This window comes from Podarcis pityusensis, assembly GCF_964106645.2.
Source record: "Podarcis pityusensis genome assembly, chromosome: 11".
NCBI lineage: Eukaryota > Metazoa > Chordata > Lepidosauria > Squamata > Lacertidae > Podarcis > Podarcis pityusensis.
The window spans coordinates 60,331,897-60,354,716 of NC_138036.1; the positions used below are offsets into that span (position 1 = coordinate 60,331,897).

Below are 22,820 nucleotides of genomic sequence, written 5' to 3' on the forward strand. Positions count from 1 at the left end.
TCTCAATCACCTTACCCAGGAATGGAAGATTCAAAACCGGGCGGTAATTGGATAGATCTAAGGGATCTAATGATGTTTTCTTTAAGAGTGGGCGCACCACTGCCTCCTTCAGTTCCCCTGGGAATATCCCAGGTGCCAAGGGACAAATTGATGATATCCCCCAGGGGGGCCCGCACCTCGTCTGGACACGCTCTAATCAGCCAAGACAGACACGGGTCGAGAGGACAGGTGGTGGGCTTTCCAGCTCGGAGGAGTCTGTCCACATCGGCTGGGGATACCTGGTCAAAGTGGTCCAATACTGGACCCGAGGACAGTCGAGGGGCCTCCTTTATTTCAAGCCTTTATTTCAAGCTGTTATGCAAATTCTGAATTCAGAGACTGTTGGACCCCTATAAAACTAGCCCTTTGCTCTTTTCACATTCCTAGTGCATTCTGCATAATTTCTTTCCAACATGTTCCCTTGCTCTCTCACCTCTGCTAAAGGATCTTATGGCAGCCAGCTCTGTAAATTAGCTTTTCTTTTCCCCAAAATTATTGCCCCTTATGATGCAAAACAACTATTTCTCCATTTATTCCTTTTCTAGATCAGCCTGAAACACACCAGCCTGTCAGCCAGATTAGCCACTTGCCGTCTTTCCTTTGCTGGCAACATAAACTGAATAAAGTCTCCTAACATCTCCCAGAGTGCAGCTGACAGCAATTAGGACCTGGTCCTCTTGAACTCTCTAAATATGCCTTGAGTAATTCTGAGTCTCTGTAATATTCTGTCTCATATTGAAATGTGAAATATGAAAGCCTTCAACTGCTGTTTTTCAAATCATTTCACCACATTATTCTACATATGTACCAAGACGAAAAATAATAAAATAATTTCCATGCACTTTACATTTATAAGTAAATGCTTTATACTGAGATGCATAACTCTCATCTCAAATGCTCTGATTTTAAGATGACTTTAAATTGTCCCCATTGTGAGCTTGTGTGCCCCCCCCCCCTTTATCCACTTTTCCATTTCCTGTCTGGGATTCTTCTAGCTACTCACATACAGATTATGTACAATTGCGAATGCACATCATGAACACCTGCCATTTGCTTCACACCAAACATTCTGGGCAAAAAAGGAAACAGCAGTGTTTGACCAAAGGAAGCTGTTGAATGCATATAAATTAATTACAAAGGGCTACACGATACAGCATAAATGGGTTTATGAAAATATGGCTGTGTCTGTGCTTCTCTAGAGTCATGCTGTGTTATCCTATGACTCATTCAGATGAGTCTTTCATCCCACATTCCCCTCTAGGGCCTACTCAAGATAATCCAGCATTTCTACCAATACGTGAAATTCAAGAGAAGCAGTGTTATACATGGTAAGAGAAGGGCAATGACAGGAGAACTGATTTCCTTGATTTAATAAAAAGAAGAGTTGCTAAGATGGGCAGGCACAACTTGTTTCCTTTTCTTCTCCCTTGTTAACATTTCACTCTGTCCCTTCTTCATCGCATTAACTGCTCATGTCAGGGTCTTCTAATTCAGAATAGTAATCTGCAATCTCTTTACTTTCTCTGAGTGAAAGAATGGTTGCTTTAGAGATCAGTTACATCTCCTGTGTAGGTTTTGCTGAGGCTCCCTCCCTCTTGTCAGCCCTTTATAGCTTTATCTGCAGCCAGTGGCATAGCAAGGTCAGGTGATACCCAGAGCAGGAAATTTCTTGTCACCCCCCCCCCACACACACATTGAAATTATTAAAAGAAGGAAAAATAAGATAGTGTGCTTACAGTTGCAAGTGTTATTTTCTGGTTTATTTACTTAACATTGTGAGCATAAGCACTTAAAACATTTTTTTCCTAACTTTGTTCTCTGCAAATTTTGAAATCACATCATCAAAATCAATTCCTTTCGCTACTTTGTTTTCAATTGACAAGATGGCCAAGCCAGAGAGCCGAGCTTGACTCATAGTGGACCTAAGATAACTCTTGATTAATTTTTGTTTTGAAAAACTCCGCTCACATGATGCCTAGCAGTTTAAACTGAATTTTAGAATAACTATTCAGAGATTTGAATTAAGGCTCAAAGCAAACAGGAAATTGCCCTAAAAATGGCAATATATACATATATTTGTATTTACCTTTTAGGCTATGTACCTGTTTCAGCAATTCACATAAGCCTCTAATAAAAATATCATCTATGGAAATAGCAGGAGTTATACAAACAGGTCTTACTCAAAAATGTCAGAAAGCTACTTTGCAGCTACTCACTTCTAACCTAGGACTGCTTCCTCTGCAAGGAGACAGAGCAGCTTCAAGCCTATCTGCCTAATGTAGGCATAGGCAACCTCAGCCCTCCAGATGTTTTGGAACTACAACTCCCATAATCCCTAGCTAACAGGACCAGTGCTCAGGGATGATGGGAATTGTAGTCCCAAAACATCTGGAGGGCCAAATTTGCCTATGCCTGGCCTAATGATAGAACCACCTTGTGCTAGTTAATGTCACCCTATACAGCAGCTGCACCTTGTGTTCATTGATCTTCAGTACTTAGCAAGTGAATATAAAGTAAAGCACCAAGAACCAATGAACAGGGGAGGCAAAGGAACACAGCAGCAGCAGCAGCAGCAGCAGCAGCTGCTGCTGCTGCTGCTGCTGCTGCTGCTGACTTGCTTTGGTGCACAGGTGCGCGAGGCTGGATGGAGGAATCGCTGCCCTCCAAAGCCGCTGCGAGGTTCTGCGGCTCTGGAGCTGGCGAGGTGAGGCTTGGGATTGGCTCGCATCGCTCCTCGGAGCGGCCTCTAGGGGCAGAGCCTCCTTAAAAGGGCGACACTTAAAAGGCCAAACAGGATTCTATGGGTCCCACCAACGTTTATTTGTGCAAAAGGGGGTTTGGATTCAGCCAGCATGTCACCCCACCTCATGATGGCACCCAGGGTGGACCGCCCCCCCGTCCCCCCTTATACGCCCCTGTCTGCAGCTTGAGGTCAGCTGGGATTCGAAATTATCTTCAGAATGATATGGAGTGACAGTGCTAGTTTAGCTTCAAAATATCTGCCTTTATATGCATCATTTTCCCACTTGAAATTATGGTAAGTGTCACGTTCTCTGGCCCTGATGCTCCATGAGGTTCAGAGGCAGATTTGGAGGCCCAGAAAGCACTTCAAGTCTCTGCCCTCTGGATATGACTTACCACTAGAACTTGACTGGACCATCAGACTTGTCTTGTCCCATCCTTGCTCTTTGAGATGCAACATCTCTCTCTTCTAATTACATGTGCCCTGGCTTCACCCCAGCCTCCCCTGGGAGGACCTGAGACAGGCTGAGGCCATGTTTAACAAAAATGCAGTTCTTCATATAGGTGATCCATATGTCTGGCATAGTATATAAAGGCTGTTAGCCTGTATGCTGCCCTGTATGCATGACTCAAGCAGCAGTTTTGCTGGTTTGCAGCATATGCATGGGCCGAGTCTTTTAAACATTATGTGGGATACATGGAATACTTCTAGTTAAGGACTTAGTTAAGGACTCTAGTTAATGAGGCATAGTGGAACCAAATATATCACAATAAACCACACACACAACCACACACACACACACACACAGACACACACACCTATGTCCTCTGCAAGATCAATGCTATTAAATGTTTAGATTTCATCAGGTTGTGTTACATCTCTTGCAAGTTAATGGAACAATAACCAGCTTTCCTTCAACGTAAAAATGCAAAGACCTTAATCTGCCTTCAAGACAAGTGCTATCAACACTGCAACTTGTTGGAACATGACACCTGCCTGTTTTTTGGAGCTTAGGTTTCTGATAGCAGGATAAAGTGGACAATGGATATTACTACTTTTTTCCACAACTTGCTTCAGCACAGTGTATCTACGCAATCTGAAAGTGATAGTCCATCCTTACAGCCAGTCTAATGAGCAGTTTAAGTAAAAGGAAAGGAATGAGTGCAATCTTATTGACTACATTTCACATCCTAATCTATTTGTTACACTGATTAAGAAGTGAATCATTGTAAAGTTGTAGATGAATCTTTCTTGTTCAGCAATCTACAATGAGATTGTCAGACTAATGGAACCTCACAAAGGGCTTAGGAAAGAGCGAGGGAGAGAAAATTTTCTGATATGCCATTTAAACAAATGCATGCACAATTAAGAATATGAAGGCTGAACCTTTTGAGCCATCTGCTAACAGTCAGGATAATTATGAAGAAGGCGAGCCATAAATGCAAGAAGTCAAACATGGCTTTTATAACAAGTTAAGATCTCAGTTCGCCAGTGAACATTTATGTTCATTTCCATCAGTAATCCTATGTTGTTAGTAAAACCAAGTTTTTCAAATGGCAATTCTAATATGAAATTCTAGCTTGTTTAATGAACAGAATGAAAACATAACAATTAATAGAAAGATAAACAAAAAATAATAATAGAAAGAACAGTTTACAATGTGCTAATTTTCCATACATTGCTACCAAATTAGCCATGTGGTTAAACATTAAGATATTCTGTGAAATGCAAATAAACTAGATCACATGCAACAAATGACCAACAATTGCTTAACTCTTGCCAAAGAAATGAGACTGTCTTATAACAGTTCTTGGTGTGGGTTTCCTCCACTTCCATGGTCTACTAACATGCATATACTCTAGGATTTGTACTTGTGACAAAGACGGTGCCACATTACTACTGCAAGCTATCTGGCAGGTAGCATGTACCAAAGCAGGAGGGATGCTTGCTGGGCTCTGAGAAGCAGGTGGGAGGACTTTGGGACCCTGTCAGAGTTCTCCTGCCTACTTCCCAAAGCCCAGCAATCAACCCCCGCTCCCAATTGCTTTAAGTGATTATGCCCAGGAGCATAACCCTTGTGATGTGTTAGCTATCTGTACATGTTGTACGTCAAGACATCAAGCAACTGGCATATCAAGTCTTAGAATCAAGACACATACTGAAATGTACAAATTCCTTAATTGGCTGTGATGGAAATGGCAGCCAACTGGTAGCTGAGAGGGGAAACGCAGTGGATGTTACCAGTCATGAACTACCTTTGGGAAATGGCATGCTTTGAAGAGGTTTACCACACCTTCCCTCCCCACACACATGAAAGTCTATCATTTCCGCCTAAAAGAAAAAGAAAAAGTGAGGGCCAAAGTTTGGCATAGCTATAATAATGGAAAAGTATCATGAGAAGTCTGTTACAAAGGAAAAAGATATCTACAAATTCAACAGAAGTCAGAATATATTATTAAAAAACAGAAGTGTAAAAATTGAAATTGTTCCTGATACATTAAACAAAAACTTGTCAAATAAGTACCATCTTTCTTTTCCCCATGGAAGATCCATACATTGTAAAGTTGCATAATAATAAGAAATTAAAGAGGCACAACTTTTCCATCTTCTGCATTCTAGGAAAAGTTGGTGTGTTGCATTTCTGCCTGTTGTGAAGCAGTTAAAGAAGGCTCTTGTTAGGAAAAAACAGCAGACATCTAGCAACCTTATCCACAAATTACTTGTGGCTGGTATGCAATACCCCTCAAGTCATTTACATTTCAAAGTGCTTCACCAAACAGCTGGACTACTCCAAAGTATGGAAATGGTTTCAGGACTGCAGCCTCTGAGTGAACACAGGTGCAATGCACCTACATCTGCTACACTGTGCCAAAGGCTGCAACCCAGCCAGAACAACTGCTGTACAACATGCAGTTTCTTGAGATTGCATAGCAGTACCATCTACTGTCACAAGGTATATTTCTCCATTCTAAGACGGGCTACTACTTGCAAAGAGAATACCAAGAAACTATTATACTAATTTGGGGCTGCTTAAATTAGTGAAGGTTGATCTACAGATCACCAGATACATACGCCAGTCCCTTATGAACCAGGTTGTACATCTTAGGACAGCACATCCGTTAATAATACAATATTGTCTTCATTATATCCTAATGTGTAGCAGAAGCTCAATGAACAGATAATATGTCAGCTCTTGAAATCTTAGATGCCATCCAGGTAAATGTCTCCTAGTGTAAAATTTCAAATTAAAAATGTAAGTGCTTGCATCTTATATGACTGGCTAGCTGTGTTATCTTACCTTTGGTTCCATTGAAATGAAGCTGTGAGTACCTCTACTTGAGAGAACTGACCTTTTAATCGTTTTACTATGGTAGAAGTGGTAGTAATCCTTCAGTGCTCCAATCTGTAGAGAGGGGGGAAAGTGGAGAGGGAGAAAAGAGGAAGATTTAACTTATTAAAAACAGTTTGTCTAGTTTTTGTTTTGTTTTTTAAAGAAAACCAGCACTATAAATTATGCAATTTCCTGCTGTTTTACTTGATCCTCAGCGCTCATCTTTCAAAAGGACATATGATATGAAATGGATGGACTGTCCTCAAGGCATAGCTGCATAACCATATATTATAACTGAGCTGCTTATTCTGTCTGTCTCTATCTTTTTTAATGTCTAATTTATATGCAGCATTTTAAGTAATTTTGTCCAAATTATCACCCAACTATTTTCACAAAAAAGCATAAAAATACTCAGTCTCTCTCTCACACACACTCTTTTCTTCCAAGGAGCTCAAGGTGGTGTACATGATTCTCCTCCTCCCCAGTTCATCTTCACAACAACCCTGGGAGATGGGTTAGGCTAAGAAATGGTGAGGTGGTAAGAAATCTCTTACCAGGGTCACCCAATGAGCTGCATGGCTGAGTAGGGATCAAGCCCCAGTCTCCCAGGACATAGTACAACTCTCCAATCATTATGCTGCATTGCTATCCAGTGCACTCAAGGAACTTTATTGTAAAAGGTACTATATTCAGCTTTTTATATCATTAGTTCACAAAACAAAATCCATCTGAAGTATCACAAGGAATAAATTCTATTAGAATTTTAGATTATTCCTTTTATTAAAAATTAGGAAACCAGTACACAACTATCTTTTTAAATGAACATTTTTTTAAAATTATAGATTCACTTTAGATATAATTTAAAAAATAAGAATACCACTGACAATTCCAGCATTATAAATATTCAGACCTTTACAAAGCATGAGGTTAAAAGACAAGCCTCAGGGGTTTGAAAGCCTCCATTTCAAACTTACATAACCCCTGGTTTAAAACAGTTGTGTTGGTTGCCAATTCATTTTCCAGCTGAATTAAATATGTCCACATTAGTGTTTAAAGCCCTAAATGGCATTTGAAAGACCACCCCCTTCCCTACAGAAACTCTCTTGTGTTAAGATCGGCAGTAGGAATCCTCTTCCATCATTTTTACATGTTCAGGTGGTGGCAGCCCAGGAGAAATGCTCTCTGTGGCAGCCCCTAAGCTGTGGAATTCTCTCCCTGCAGAGGCAGGTTTCATATTTTCATTCCAAAGTATTCACTATATGCAGAAACCAAACCATTTCTTCCTCATTTTCTTCACTCACAGGTTTGGCATAATTTTTGATATTTAAACTGAATTCCTTTTGCAGTCCAGTCCAGTTTACCAAAAGACTTATCACACTGGAGGATGGGGAAGAATTGAAGGAAACAGCAGGTAGGTGTTGCCAGCATTGTATGCTGTCCATGTCACAAAGATGTCTGACAGTTATGACAGCACAGTTGGTGCTATAAAGCTTGCAAAGAGATAGCAATGTGTGACTACCTGCTATCCAGTAGTGGTTCTCCTAACGAATCTTTGTAGGTGATCCTATTAGAAAAAACTATAAAAAAGGAAGTGCTCTCTTATACCATCATAAATATCAAGTTATACAACTATCTAATCTTATAGCAATAAGCAATATAGGTTTCACTTCAGTTGGCTACCTAACAAGTCATTGTCTGTGGGCACCTAGGCACAATAACTCACAACAATCAAGCAAAGGATTTGTGCTTATAGCCTCAGCACTGACAAAAGCCCCATTCAGAAGCTCATGCTCCTCACACATAACCAAAAGCAAGGGTAGGAATTCAGCGTCACTCTCTCCTGATCATTCAGTCACTGCAAGCATTTCTACTCTCATCCTCCCTCTCTTGACCCTCCAGAGAGGATCTGGGGTCAGCACTGGGGGAGGAGAGCGGGGAGCCCCATTGCACTAGCAGAAGCCCTTGTGCTAGGTTCCACTAGCATGCTGGGTTAATTGAATCTGGTCCCCTAGGAGCAAGAATGTGCTGTCGTGAACCACCTGCTCCACAGGATCTTCTTTATTGCATTAACAGCCTTCAGTGAGATTGAGAGCAAAGGTCTGAAGCAAGGAGCTGCTTCTACTCTTGAAGGCTCCCCAAGTACTTTAGGGTTTTCAATTGTGTGGGGAGCTTCCACATACTGTAGTTATTAAGCCAAAATATTCAATGTAATTTCATCTACTATGTGCTGTTGGAATGAAATCGTTTTAATTAACACAGATTAAAGAGGTTCTACTTTTTAATGAGGAACCTTTACTCCACCCCAATGACTGAAGTTATTGTAAAGCTATAATATTAGAGAAAGAAATTAAATTCTTTTTCAAATCCATTACTTGGTGCATACAAAACAAAATGCATTTTCATAGAAAGAAAAGGAACTGAAAGTTTTCTCCAGGCCATTCAGTGCTTTAACTGCCTGCTGCTGATTTAAGAATACAGTGGTACCTCAGGTTAAGTGCTTAATTCGTTCCGGAGGTCCGTACTTAACCTGAAACTGTTCTTAACCTGAAGCACCACTTTAGCTAATGGGGCCTCCTGCTGCTGCCACGCTGCAGGAGCCCAATTTCTGTTCTCATCCTAAAGCAAAGTTCTTAACCTGAAGCACTATTTCTGTAACCTGAAGGGTTTGTAACCTGAGCTACCACTGTATGTTGTGCTGGTGCAGTTCAATATGGAATTACTTATGTACAATGCAGCAATACTCAAAGAAGAAACAGACAACTCTGTGCTCAGAACTAATGTATATACTGCAGTGACACCAGGCTGCCCCCAACATATATTTTTTTTTAGGGGGAAGCGCATGGCATGTGAGTGACATGGCATGCATGTGGCAGGTGATGTCACACATCTCTTGACATGTGCAGGCCAGCACAGCCTTCTGTTACGTTGTGCCAGTCCCCACAGTCTCCAGATACCACGCAGGCTGGTGCAGCCTTCTGCAACATTGCACCAGGTCCTCTCAATATTTGGGGGGGGGGGGCTGAGCCCCCTTCAAACAAATATTGAGGGGGCAGAAGACACTTGGCGGCTACAGGTAGGGAGGGACAAGGGAGGGATGGGATGCAGGGATCTTGGCTCGGTGCAGCATATGGCAGGGGCAGAGGCAGGGTGACTCTGTCTCTTTGCGCTGTACCAGGCTAAGTTCCCCACCCCTTACCTGCCCCCTTACCCCTCCCATTTTCCTCTTGGTAAACATCAGAGACCCACTGTGTTGGGAGGCCAGGAGAGCAAGGGTGCCCCACCCATGCCACCTTACTGGCTGCTGTTGGGTGCAATATTCTTAACAAAAAGAATGATAATATTGAACTTAAATTTATGATTGCAGCCTTAACTGCTACATATTCCTTGAGTAATTTGCTCAAAAAGCTAGATGGGCCATATGTTCCCTGCATCTCTTATCTTTGTCTGAATATTTGCGTAGCTAATTAATGATTATGGTGATAGACCGTTGTAACTGTTTAAACTCAATTTGCAAACTACTACTTGGGTACTTGAAGCCTGCATCCAAATATTAGAAGAATTTCAGCATCCTGCAGCTTGGCTGCTCTTGGCCATGCACACCTCTCTTCTCTGTCATTCTCTCTTGTCAAGTTCGCCTTCTCTTCTCCAGCTCTTTACCTTCTTATTACTATGGACCCCATGCTTTCCTAAAGCTATGTACACACTTCCATTTACTCTGCATCAAGTGCACTTCCACGGATGGTTTGGAAAGTGGTATACACACAACATTAGTCACAATCCATATCTATTTTGTATCTCTCTTGTCATTTTTTAATATACAAAATACTGCATTTTTCCCCAAGCCAACTTTGATCCGAATTGAGAAAAAGAGCAACTTAGCTGCATTTTAAGCTGGCAATGTACACCACCTCAGGCCCTGGTTCCAGTTCTCCCTGATGATCTCTCTCTCTCTCTCTCTCTTGTGAACCTCTTACTTTTTTCACTTCTCTTCTTCCTGTGTATTGATTTTTTTAATACTCTCCTTAAATTTAAGAAAACTCTCAGGGCAGGGCACAACAGTCATAAAAATAAAATAAAATAAAAGCATATGGATTAACACAGCAGAACAATAAACCCCAAGCAGAGGAATAAAAGGCAGCATCCCCCCCCCCCCCGACCTTTTCACATTAAAGCCACACTGAAAATGCACCTGGGGGCATTCCATACAGAGAGCGTCACAGCTGCAAAGGCCTTCTCTTGTCACCACCACCTTCACCTCACTTCAGAAGGCAGGGGAATTCAGAGAAGCGCCTCTGGCAGCAGCCTCAGCAAGCTCAAGTGGTCTTTTTGATATCTGAATCTCAAAACTTTAAAGGTAAGGACCAGCACTTTGAATTGTGCTCAGGGAAGAACTGGCAACCAATTTAGTTGTGTAGAACTGATGGGGTTGTTTTCCCTTTGGTCAGCTCCAGGTAGTAACCTGGCAGCAGTGTTCTGTATGAACATAAGTTTCTAAGAAGTCTTCAAAGGCAGTTTCACATACACTGTATTATCTCTTAGTCTGCCTTACCTATCTCTCATCTAAACTCAGAGGAGCAGCTCAGTCAGAGACAGTTACAGATTCTTCTACCTACTCCACTCTGCTGTGACTTTATCGCAGATCAGCCAGCCACCTCCCTTAGTGAAGTACAGTATCGATTTTAAATACAGCAACACTGACATATTTATCTAGCTTACTGAATTTTTATATTTTAAAAAACCTTAGTTACCCTGAGAAGCTCAATAACAGCAAAAACACACTGCATATATGACTAGGAAAATATATTCAGAAACTGACTAAACCTCTGATTGACTGAAAGTGGTGCTTACAGCTAAACAGGTTTTTAAAAAAACCTGTTTTCCTTGGGCAACATACAATTTGATGATATTTCTATAGAGATGTTTTTAAGAATGGATTATTCTCACTTTAACGTCATCTCAAAAAACTTCCTCTGTGCTTCTGATCATCTGATTATTCCAATTTCGCTCTCTTTCTCTCTCTGGGTATTGCCCTTGTTTTGGATTGCTATATTTAGAATGTATGTGAGGAAAAACAGAACATAATATTTACCAAGATAAAATATTGATACTTCTGTAATCTTAGTCCTCCTTAAATGCAATGGAGGTATGGTAAAAATTAGACCATTTGTTTACAATTCCACCAATGATGAGTTTGTGCCTTTCTACATCTGTAAGCTCACACAATTTCACTGCAACATTTGCATTACTCCTTTCTACTGCAGATGCATAAAATAAGATTATTTCAAGCAACTGTGAAATAAATATTCACCTCTCATCTTAATGAACATATGGCAAATGCTAGGATTTCTTCATGTCCTGCAGTGGAGCTCTGTGTCTGAAACACTATCTCTTTGAATCAAAGCAATTGGTCTAAAACAAGGACATACTGCTTAGTAAGCTTCTAAATATGATTTTCAGTTGGCTACATCAGTATCTTTTGCCCCCTTTCATTTCCACTTTGAAGATGCTGAATCTGCACATATAGTTAAACATCAAATGCAATGTCACTGAGAAATGACACTCCTTCAAAGAGCAGATTAAAAATTGCCAGAGAGCAATCTGGCATAACTGTCATGCCTAGAATTCATATGCTTCAATAATGATTCCAGCCTTCTCCCTGGTACATTTTGAAATGGCAAAAAGAGATCTGTTGATATATACATTTAGTAACTACAAGACTAAATGTCCACTGTTATTTCTTTCTCTTTTTTTCTTGTAAAGTGGGAAATCTTTATGCAATGTTATTTATCAATACACTGTGCAAATATAGTGAGAAATTATTTACAATTTCTGAATAGTCTTTATATTTCATCTATTGATATGTCAATATAAAATATTTTATTTGCATTGTGAGTTAATAAAAAGTGAAGGGGGAATTATTCTGTAGATTTTCAGGAGTAACTCATACATAAACCTCTTACATAAACCTTCATTTAATGGAAAAATGATTTGTTCAACCCTCTGCAAAAGCCTTTGTGCACCTCAGAAGGTTCAAGCATTTGCTGAGCAACAGCTCAAAACACCTCAGGTGCTGGAAGTCAACCAATATTAACAGCACACACACAAAAAAAGAAGTGTTCTTTATAAATAAAAAGTCAGATTAGCCTCTCATCGGCTTTCAGTCTTGAGATTCCAAGAACAATGGAGATCCAGCATTGTGTGGTGGAGAAATATTGGAATGGATGGAGAAATCCATTTTAAATCCTTGCTCATATTGGATGACTTTGGGTCACTCACATTCTCTCAGCCTTAATTTACCACACAGGGCAGTTATGTGGATAATACTCCTTTGTATGCCACTGTGCCCTTGAAGGAGGAGTTGGATACATATAATAAGAAGGAGTTGGATACATATAATTAAGGATTATTATTTTTCATAGAGTAAGCTAAGGACTGACCTAGATGGACTGACCATTCTGTATATTTAAAAATAGACTTGCACCATTTGGGTAGAAAGGCGGTTTGTATCAAATTTTAAAAGCCAAGGGCGAGGGGAATCAAATATTTCCTTATCTACAGTTAAAAAGGTAAAGGGACTCCTGAACGTTAGGTCCAGTCGCAGACGACTCTAGGGTTGCGGCGCTCAACTCGCTTTATTGGCCAAGGGAGCTGTGTACAGCTTCCAGGTCATGTGGCCAGCATGACTAAGCTGCTTCTGGAGAACCAGAGCAGCGCACGGAAACACCGTTTACCTTCCCGCCGGAAGGTATTTATCTACTTGCACTCTGATGTGCTTTTGAACTGCTAGGTTGGCAGGAGCAGGGACCGAGCAATGGGAGCTCACCCTGTCATGGGGATTCGAACTGCTGACCTTCTGATCAGCCAGCCCAAGAGGCTCAGTAGTTTAGACCACAGTGCCACCTGTGTCCCTTATCTACATCTTAACTCTCCCCAGTTCTCTCTCCTCCAGGTGCTTTTCTGCTAGTTTATTTTATTATTACAAAATAATAAGAATAACAACAAGGTGGTTTACAAAATAAAGCAGATACAATAAAATATGCAAACTGGAATCCAGAATTCTGTAGAATCAGTACTAAGGATCAGTGCCTAGTTATGCCTATGTGAACAGGTAAGTATTTACTAGCTGGTAGAACACTAACAGCAGCTCAGCCCATCATATCTGCAAGGGACGTTTGTCTACAAAGTCCTCCTCTAGCTCACCATAAGATGACACGTCACAACTAGACTAGATCCCCCATTTTCTACACATTTAAGTACATGGGAAAGCTGCCATCATACTGCATTTGGACCAGATACTGGTTTGCCTTCCCAGAACTTCCTTTAAAAAGGTAAAGGACACCTGACAGCACTGGCGGAGGAAGAGGAGTGTGGGGGGAGCGCACCACCCCCGGCAGTGTGATCCTGGTAGGATGTAATCACGGCTGCCCCCCTGCCCGCGCTGGGCACCACGCCAGCCCCACCCCCGTCTGCTCTCCGCCACCCCCCCTTGCCGGAGCATGAAGCTCCGCCACTGCCTGACAGTTAAGTCCAGTCGCAGAGGACTCTGGGGTTGCAGCGCTCATGTCGTTTTACTGGCCGAGGGAGCCGTCGTTTGTCCGCAGACAGTTTTTCCGGGTCGTGTGTCCAGCATGACTAAGCTGCTTCTGACACAACGGAACACCAAAACCAGAGCAGCACACGGAAATGCTGTTTACCTTCCCACTGGATGGTACCTATTAATCTACTTGCACTTTTTGGCTTCCCTTATTTTTGTTCATCTCCTTGAGCTACCAAATAATAAAAAATTGATTCCCTATTCAGAGTAAGCTATGTAAATTGCTCAGTCTTCTTCACACTGATTATTAGTTTATCAGTTAAGCAAATGCTGTATCTACTCTGATCTAATCTCATGTGAACCAGATGTAAAGTCAATGCAATTAAACTGATATGAGCATAGGAATCAGCCCTAGAGAAAACAAATAATTTGAGATATTGATGAGTTTTGGAACAGGGCGTGTCTGTTTAGTGTAAACTACAGATTTGCATTTATGCCAAAAGAGCATACAGTACAGCGTTCAAAGCAATTGATACAGTACCTACAATGTTATACTGTTTCCATAGTACACTTAATAACACAACAACCAATAAGCCTTTTAACATTGTACTTCGCCTTACAAATCAAAAGACAGAAATGACTGGTCAGGATAATTGCAATGTTTTCATTTTACTGACTGCAGCATCAAGGTTGATTAAGTAATTCCCTATCATCAACTCCAATACAGTTTACTGTGAAATAATAACGCTCCAACCCCTGGGTATTATTGGGGGTGAGTTTCATTCACTAAGTGATCTGTTGAGGTATTAAATATCCATCACACCATCTCATCCATTTATTTTATCAGCATCAACTGTCACAGCAGTAAAACTTTAACAGCCTTGTTAGACTTTCTACTGAATCAAAGTCTGCCCCATGTGCCTATCTGTAAAAAAAAGTTTAACAAAGCATGGAAAATGGTAAACACCATTCTACAGTTTGATATATCAGTAATAATATACGTAGCATTTATTTCAACAATCCAAGAACCATTTATAAAGTCTATGCCATTGCAGGGAGAAGAAAAGGCGAAGCAATAAATCCTGCACAAATCCTGAGTGGAGTCCCTAAGACAGTTGGATGGCGCCTTGTAAGCCTCCTTCCAGCAACTCCTGAACCCAGCCTGGTGCCAAAGGCAGGCATGCAGACCAACATTCTCTGCCCCATTCCCGCTGCCTTACCTTTGCTGGCTCTCGCTCTCTGTCTCCCCCGCCTATCCAAGGCTGCCAACAGGCCTTCGAGGCCTGCAAGGCCACTGCTACTTTTTCTGTCGCCTCCCACAAGACCTGGCAGGCTGCTGCTGCTTCTGTCACCGCCTCCTGCCGCTGCAGCGAGGCCTGGCAGGCCGTCACGGCAGCCGCACCTCCAGAATCTGGCTGTGTACTTCTGGAAGCACACTTCTGGTGCCAGCTTCCAGAAGTACGTCAGTGTCAACAAGGCCGAGAGCGGGGTCCTGTCGCCTGAGCAGTGCTGGACCTCCATACACACTGGCCAGGCTTGCTCCTCAAGGCGGTCACTTTAGCTCTGCTAACACAGCATTTGACTTCACTCCCAGAGGTGCCCTCCATTGTCTCTTGAGACAGTCGGATGCCAACCACTGCAGGAATGAAATATTCAGCCTTGTTTCTTCAACCCTCATCCAGGAACTAATATCAAGTGAATTTTATTTAAATATTGTTTACAACATTGGTGGAATCTACACACATATAAAAAAAACACTGAAAATGCTTTTTATTTTTTTTAAAAAACCACATTGCATTTGGCATAGCTCTCTTTTGCCATCTAGTGTCACATTTGTATACTGCACTTTGCAACACATTTAAAACCTTTTATTTGCAGTTGTATAGCTGAGTCTACCGTCACTCAAAAATAGTTTGGCTGTAATCCTAAACATACTTACTAGGGAGTAAGTTCTATTAGTTCCATTGTTTTTCTCCAAAGCCTGCAGGGAAGTGAAAGAAAAGACCTACATTCTGCCTCTCCCTCAAGTTCTCTGGGTCTTGCTGTGTTGGAGGGGGTAACAAAATAAGAGCACCCTTCCCCTTTTAGTTTCATGCAGCATGCTGTGGACTTGGGAAAGTGGAGGAGTGTGCAAGGTGCTGGGGGGTGGAGGGAGGACTGGAGCAGCATGACTGGCACATAGCTAAACTATCATAGGTTGATGTGGCCCACTAAGGGTGCATTGCATGAAGGCCTTCAAATTCTGCAACCAGTACTGCCGTGAAGCAGATGTGAGTGTTGATGAGAGTATGGGCCTCCGCAAGCACTTAATGGTACTCTGTTCCCTGTATTAAACTGTTAACAGAAACATACAAATTGGTTAGCCCCTATGAAAATACATGCCTAAAAATGGACATAAATACTGTACTGTTCTACATTTTAAACATTAGCCTTGGAGATAATCTGACTTTGGAGGAAGCAAATGTGCTGAATCCTGATCAACTCTGATTTGTTCAGGGTCACAGTGGGCATCAGGGCTGTGGTCCTTGACAAAGCTGTTCTCCCGTATGCAACTTATCAGGAATGTTTTAGTATAAAAGCACAAATGTATTTCTGGCACAAAGCTGTGTTTACAGGAAATGGGGGAAGCCACAGGACTTAAGATGATACATCATTATACTGTAATTTTCATGGCTACATTCAAATCTCTTGCTTCCCCCTCCCCCCACAAACTGTAGCATGGTATTGTTGCTGTTGCAGCATTTATTTGAACTCTCTTCAGGAGATTGCATTTTTAGGATATACTTCCTCCCAGTGCTTTTTTTCTTTAAAAATATATGTTTAGGGGTACTCTCATTTTGACTCAAGAAAATCACCATTTTATAGTTCAAATCCAAAAAAGCCAAAGAAGATAGCTAGTGAGAAATGCATTAACAAACTATGTTCAGATCACATCTTTAGGAATGCTGTCTAGTGTCAAGCCTAAACAAGTACATGCCTCTGGTAGAGAAAGTATTTCATACAAGAGAAGCAGGAGCCAGAGCTTCAGTCGCACACCAACCCCTGCAGTTCCTGTAGTCCTGAGTGAGAAGACATTAGGGTTGTAAGCAAAGAAAGGGGAAGGTCATTGTTCCATGGTAGAAAGAGCCAGCTGTATTTGTGGAAGTTTGCAGGTCAAAGCCTGGCATCTCCAGAGAGGGTTGACCCTGCCTGAAACTTTGGAGAATCATTGCCAGCCAATGCAGACAATGTTGAGTGAGATGAATCACAAAATTGTAGAGTTGGAAGGGACCACAAGGATGATCTAGTCCAAACTCCTGCAATGCAGGAATGTTTTTCCTCAACACGGGACTTGGAACTTATGACCCTGTGATTAAGTATCTACCTGCTGTACCAACTGAGTGCCAACATGACATGACAGCTTCTTTTCCTAACTATCCAGATATCATCATAAGGAAATGGTGGCAGGAGTTGGGCTCGGCTTTTCAACAGCATTTTTAACTTTAAAAGTTATTGCTGCAAGCTTTTCCACACTCCTGTTTTACCCTCCACTACATCTGCGTAGTTAAATGCCTCAGCTGCTGGCCATGGCAGATCCTAGAGACAAAAATACTAATAATCCAGACTGAGAGACTTTGAAGGATACCTGAACTGAACAGAACACAATTGTATTATTAGTTAAAGGGAAAGTATTTCCATCCCTTTCAACCAATGTTGTCAGAAGTAACATCTGACAGGTCTTCATGCATAATACAAGAGCACACATCTAAATAAGCACATTTATATTTTGCGAAACATTGTAAATTTCCCACAATAATCTGCAACAGTGACACAATTTAACATTAATCTTGTCAAATCTGGGACAGCGGGGAATGGTGCAAGGGCATTAGGAGGGCAGGACAGATTTATATACATATGTAACATAAAATAGTGGAAGACAGAAGGGCCTGGCGTGCTCTGGTCCAGGGGGTCACGAAGAGTCGGACACGACTAAACGACTAAACAACAACATAAAATAACTGAATAACTAAGCTCCATGCCCAAGCATGAAGAATAAAGGTTTTCCCCCTTTATTTGAATTCTGCTGCATCTTTTTTTCTAGGAATACAGGTTGAGCATGAGGATGGGGAGAGCAGACCATAAATTATGAGAGAAAGGAGAATTTTTTGGGGAGGGGTGTCCCCCTTCCTGTGTCCCTGTCCATTTGATTTTGTGTATCTGATGGTGTGTTTGGTATGGAGGGAGGAGTGTAAGTAGAATAAATATTATTATATCTTGAAATATATAAGAAAACCATTCTGCTGTAGTTCTTGGTTATGGTCCTGTGCGTTTGTGACAGTGGGTGAGATTTACTGGTTATGTGTTGCCTGCTTTTTGAACCCAAATCTGCAGCATGAGACAGAGTCTTTCTAGCCCTTCCTGGAGATGAGTTAGCAAAGTCTGCTGATGACACCAAGTTACTTCTGAGAGTTCCATTAAATTAATGCTTTGAATTACTGCTGCACTGATTGTAACTAGGGGATATTATTAATTAATTAATTATTTAAATTTGTATACTGCCCTATAACCACAGGTCTCTGGGCAGTTCACAAAATTTTTTTGATGTGAAGTGAGGGGGCCACAGTATTCCTGAACATCTACTACTTGGTTTTTTTATATTTTTTCTGACTGTTCACTGGTATTCACAGTGTGTCTTGTTTGTTGCTCCTGCACAAATTCCCTCTCACAAACTTCCTCTTCTTGTCCTGGGACTCCAGTCAAACTGGGGTCTTATAGTATATGTGATATATAGTGATATATATATATATATATATATAGTCAGTGCTTTTTTTCTTTAAAAAAATATATATTTAGGGATACTCTCATTTTGACTCAATAAAATCACCATTTTATAGTTCAGTAAATACAGTAAATGGACAAAAGTACAAAGATTCACAAAATGTTTAGGCGTATGCGTACCCCTGCGTACCCCCAGAAAAAAACACTGTATATAGTGCTATGTGAAGCTGAGGCTCCAATACTTTGGCCACCTCATGAGAAGAGAAGACTCCCTGGAAAAGACCCTGATGTTGGGAAAGATGGAGGGCACAAGGAGAAGGGGACTACAGAGGACGAGATGGTTGGACAGTGTTCTCGAAGCTACCAGCATGAGTTTGACCAAACTGCGGGAGGCCGTGGAAGACAGGAGTGCCTGGCGTGCTCTGGTCCAGGGGGTCACGAAGAGGCGGACACCACTAAACGACTCAACAACAACATAGTGTGATGTAGCTCAGTAGATTTGGCTATGTGATGTCATGGAGGCAATTCAGAGTGAAGGCAGAAAGCACTCTGAAGAAGTGCCAGGAAGCAAAGTTTCATATCTGAAAATGTTTTACAGTCCTGAAATTTGCTGAAGAGTGAGGTAGTTTTCAGGGAGAGAAAAAAAGTTTCTGCAATGTGCCTATTTCAGCTAAGCATAACCTTAAATGTTGGAGTAGTATTTTTCAACATTTGACCATATTTTAACAGTATTTGACAGGTTAACTGACTAAATATTTTCAATTAGTGAAATAGTCAACTACTACTACTCTCAAAAATAATTTAGTATCAATATTAACAGTTTCCTCAAGAACTGGTTTGTAAGATCTGACTCTTGTCTTCTCTTTTAAAAAATATTTCCTGTTACTCATAAGTTCTGAAGAATATCCTCATTCACTGAAGTCTAAAGTTTTCTATTCCTTTGGGCCTTTTGGCCCAAAACTTCATCATATTAAAAACAACATTTTAAGCCTTCCATTGACTTTCAAAAGTTCAAGGTTAATGTTTGTCTTTGCTAATCCTCAAATGAGGCCCCAATTCTATGCACACTTATCTAAGAGTAAGCCCCATTGAATTACTGTTTTGTTTGTGTAGGAGTATGAAAACTTTCAAGTCATACAGTAACCTTAATTAGGCAGAACTGCAAGAAAATTTACAGAGAGAGAAAAAAATTGTTCCAGATTTATTTCCTCCCTGCCCCCTTCCAATATGATGGTTGTAAGGCAGGTCCTCAAACTTTTTAAACAGGGGGTCGGACTATAGTTTGAAAAAAATATGAATGGTCAGTGCTCAAACATATATATACTGCAACATTATTAAAAATCCACAATAATAAATAGGCTTTAGATTTTGATGTCAGACTGTCACCCTGGTTCTGCCCCACTCCACCCTTTTAAAATTTACTAAGAATTTTACTAATTCACTCAAAGAACTTCTCCCTAAATGATGTTAGGGAAGAAGGGTGAAGTTAATGCAGAGACTGGGAACCACGCAGCCCATTCCTTCTGGGTTGAATTTACTCCCAAAGGCACACAGCTAAGGACCCAGTTCTAAAGCCCTGAGAATTTTTCTCATGAGCCGTTTTCTCATGAGTAACCCTATTCAAAAGAAAAGGAGCAGCTCAAGAGGCTGGGGAATTGTGGATTGCAACTTGGGCCTGTTTGTACTACTGCAGTTCCCTAACCAAGGAGCCACCCTTCATCAAGGGGAAGCCTCTTTTTAAAAATCCCGATATCGGAGATCTCTTGGGAAATGAGACAAGGCCGGGGTGATGCCACTGAGCCTTTCTGCCTCCTGGCTGGGAACTGAGGAGAGGAGAGCAACAAAAAAGAAACAACTGCAACCCCCACCTTGGCCGGTCAGTTTCTTGAATGGGGAAATAAACAAAAAGACGGGCCTGACTTGCGGCCCCCTTGCACCACCCCATGGAAACCGATAGAGGTGTTTGCCGCTGACCTCAAGCGGGACATGTGCGTCGTGTGAAATCCGTGTGGGCCAAGAGGCGGCGGCGAGGCAGCGCACGACCGGGAAGAGGCGACAAAGGGACAGAGGGGGAGGCAGAATGAGGGAGTGGGGAATGAGCTTGAGGCTGAGGTAAACCCGGTGCGGCGTTTCAGCCTCGGACTTTGCGGCGGGTTCAGAAATGGCCCGGCAGGCTGGATTTAGGACTCTGGGGGCTGGATGTGACCCATGAGCCATAGTTTGAGGACCCCTGTTGTAAGGTGTCTGCTTGAGGGGGGTGGGAATCAAAGAACTAGTCAGAAAATGTGGTAAACTGGATAAGATGAATATATGAATAAAATTATACATAATTTCTTTTACAAATTCACATAGAAAAGTGAATATGAACAAGAATAGTTTGTTACCTCTTAAGAATTCCTGACAGGGCTACTACTGCCTTTCTGACCTCTTACCTCATGTCCTAAAAGTAAACCTGCTAAGGTAAACTAGTTTGTTACCTGTTAAGTTGCTGACAATATAATCACTGCCTTTCTGACCTCTTACTTATTGTCCTAAAAGTAAACCAATTAAACAATCTCCCTCGGAGTATTTGCTATTTTCTGGAATACAAAGGACAGCAAAAAATCCAGAGACCTTGGATTCTTAGGTAATGGCAGATATATGTAACCCTGCATCCATTGAACTATAGATGTATTAGAGCAGTATTTAGTCATCTTTCACCTCTGTCAAGTTAATAATATTAATACCATTTTAATACCAATTTTGTTTATTATACTAGTATATGGCCATTCTGTCTAATGAAGTGTTCCAAATTAAATTGCTTGCATAATTCAATGGCAGCTTGTCATATAAAAGACTTTGACATGTGAGATAATTCAGTGCAGCAATTTTAATCAAAATCTGAGATGTGGTAGTTTATTTGTTTTTTAAAGTGATCTGCCATGGAACAGCCCCACAGAAGACAATAACGGTGGTTACCCAGACCTCATTGCTGGTTGCGAAGGGGCCCCCAGATCTGTTCAAGCTTCAGGGTCCCAAAAACGTAGGTCCGCCACTGCCTGAGGATCTCTCCCAGCACCTTCATATAGATGTTAAAAAGCATGTGGGAGAGGGCAGAGCCCTGAGGCTCCCTACAAGTGATTGCCCAGGGGTCTGAACACTCATCCCCCAACACCACTTTCTGGACACGGCCCAGGAGGAAGGAGCTGTACAGCAGTGCCCCCAGCTCCAAACTCCTGTAGACGGTCCAGAAGGATGCCATGGTCAATGGTATCAAAAGCCGCTGAGAGATCCAGCAGAACCAGGAAACAGTTTTCACTTCTGTCCCTAGCCCACCAGAGATCACTGACCAGCTTGACCAAGGCGGTTTCAGTCCTATGATGGGGCCTGAATCCTGATTCGAAGGGGTCCAAATGGTCCACATCCTCCAGATATTCCTGGAGTTGTTCAATGACCACCCACTCAATCACTTACATTTCCCAGATAATAAAGTTACTTTTGAAAGAAGTTGTGAAGTCTACTTCTTTCTTATAGAAAGGTGATAATTAAATTTTGCTAATACCTAGAGACGAATCTTTACAGTGAGTACTAAAAGGTCAGGATGTTTGTTTGTACCTGCGAGGCTCACATATAGTTCATTGATGGGTATATCTTATAGTAAAGCAATGCTAGCTGGACCACTGCCATGATCTGTACTAATCAACAATGCAAAAATCCACTCTAGCACATAATTACAATACTGTAATGGTTGGGAATATGTTTTGCATGCAGGAGAGCCAAGGTTCATCTCCACTTGAAAAATTCACAAGTAGCATAGCTAGGAAAGAAACACTCTCTGCCAGAGACCCCAGAGAGCTTCTACCAATTAGAGGAGGCAGCCCTGTAGTAGATGGGGAAATGGTTTGACTAAGCATAACGTAGCTTGAGAGACGGCCTTCTCCCTATCCATTGCCCAGGAATGGAAGATTTGAGACCAGGCAATAATTGGCCACATTGGTTGGTGTTTTGTTTTTTTAAGTGGCTCTTTAAGGGGCTCAGGGAAGATACCCTCACAGAGGGAAACATTCACCACCCCACAGAGCCCATAGTCCAACCCGCCTGGCTCGCTTTTATGAGTCATGATTGGTAAGGATCAAGGAGACAGGTGGTTGCTTTCACTCGTCCAAGCAGCCTGTCCACAACCTCGGAAATAACAGGTTGAAATTGATCTCACATAACCTGACTAGACAGAGCTCTGGAACTCTCCAGTAGTGGAGACTATCTCTTTCTGAATCTGAGGAATCTGGTCTCCTTGCAGACTTGTCCAATATTTATCCTCCCCAAGTTGAAGCTTAACTAGTATTTTATTAATACTACGGGTGTGTGGCATTATTACATATAAGCAATCTCATGACACCCATTCACTGTATTGCTTGAGTAACCTAACAATAGTACTA

General features: G+C 41.6%; 1 protein-coding gene across 6 annotated transcripts in view; it reads right to left on the reverse strand.

The window, feature by feature from the left end:
- The window catches only part of LOC308458002 (proprotein convertase subtilisin/kexin type 5-like), a 167,837-nt gene that overhangs the window by 141,042 nt on the left and 3,975 nt on the right, over nucleotides 1-22,820 (reverse strand). For 2 of the 6 annotated variants that reach the window (XM_080972454.1, XM_080972455.1), the window contains exon 2: nucleotides 6,081-6,185. In XM_080972454.1, coding sequence (XP_080828580.1) covers nucleotides 6,081-6,185 — 105 coding nt within the window. Of the gene's footprint in view, nucleotides 1-6,080; nucleotides 6,186-14,867; nucleotides 14,908-15,586; nucleotides 15,878-20,273; nucleotides 20,297-22,820 lie in introns of those variants that run through there. The other 4 variants (XM_080972456.1, XM_080972457.1, XM_080972458.1 and 1 more) reach the window with 4 other exon arrangements.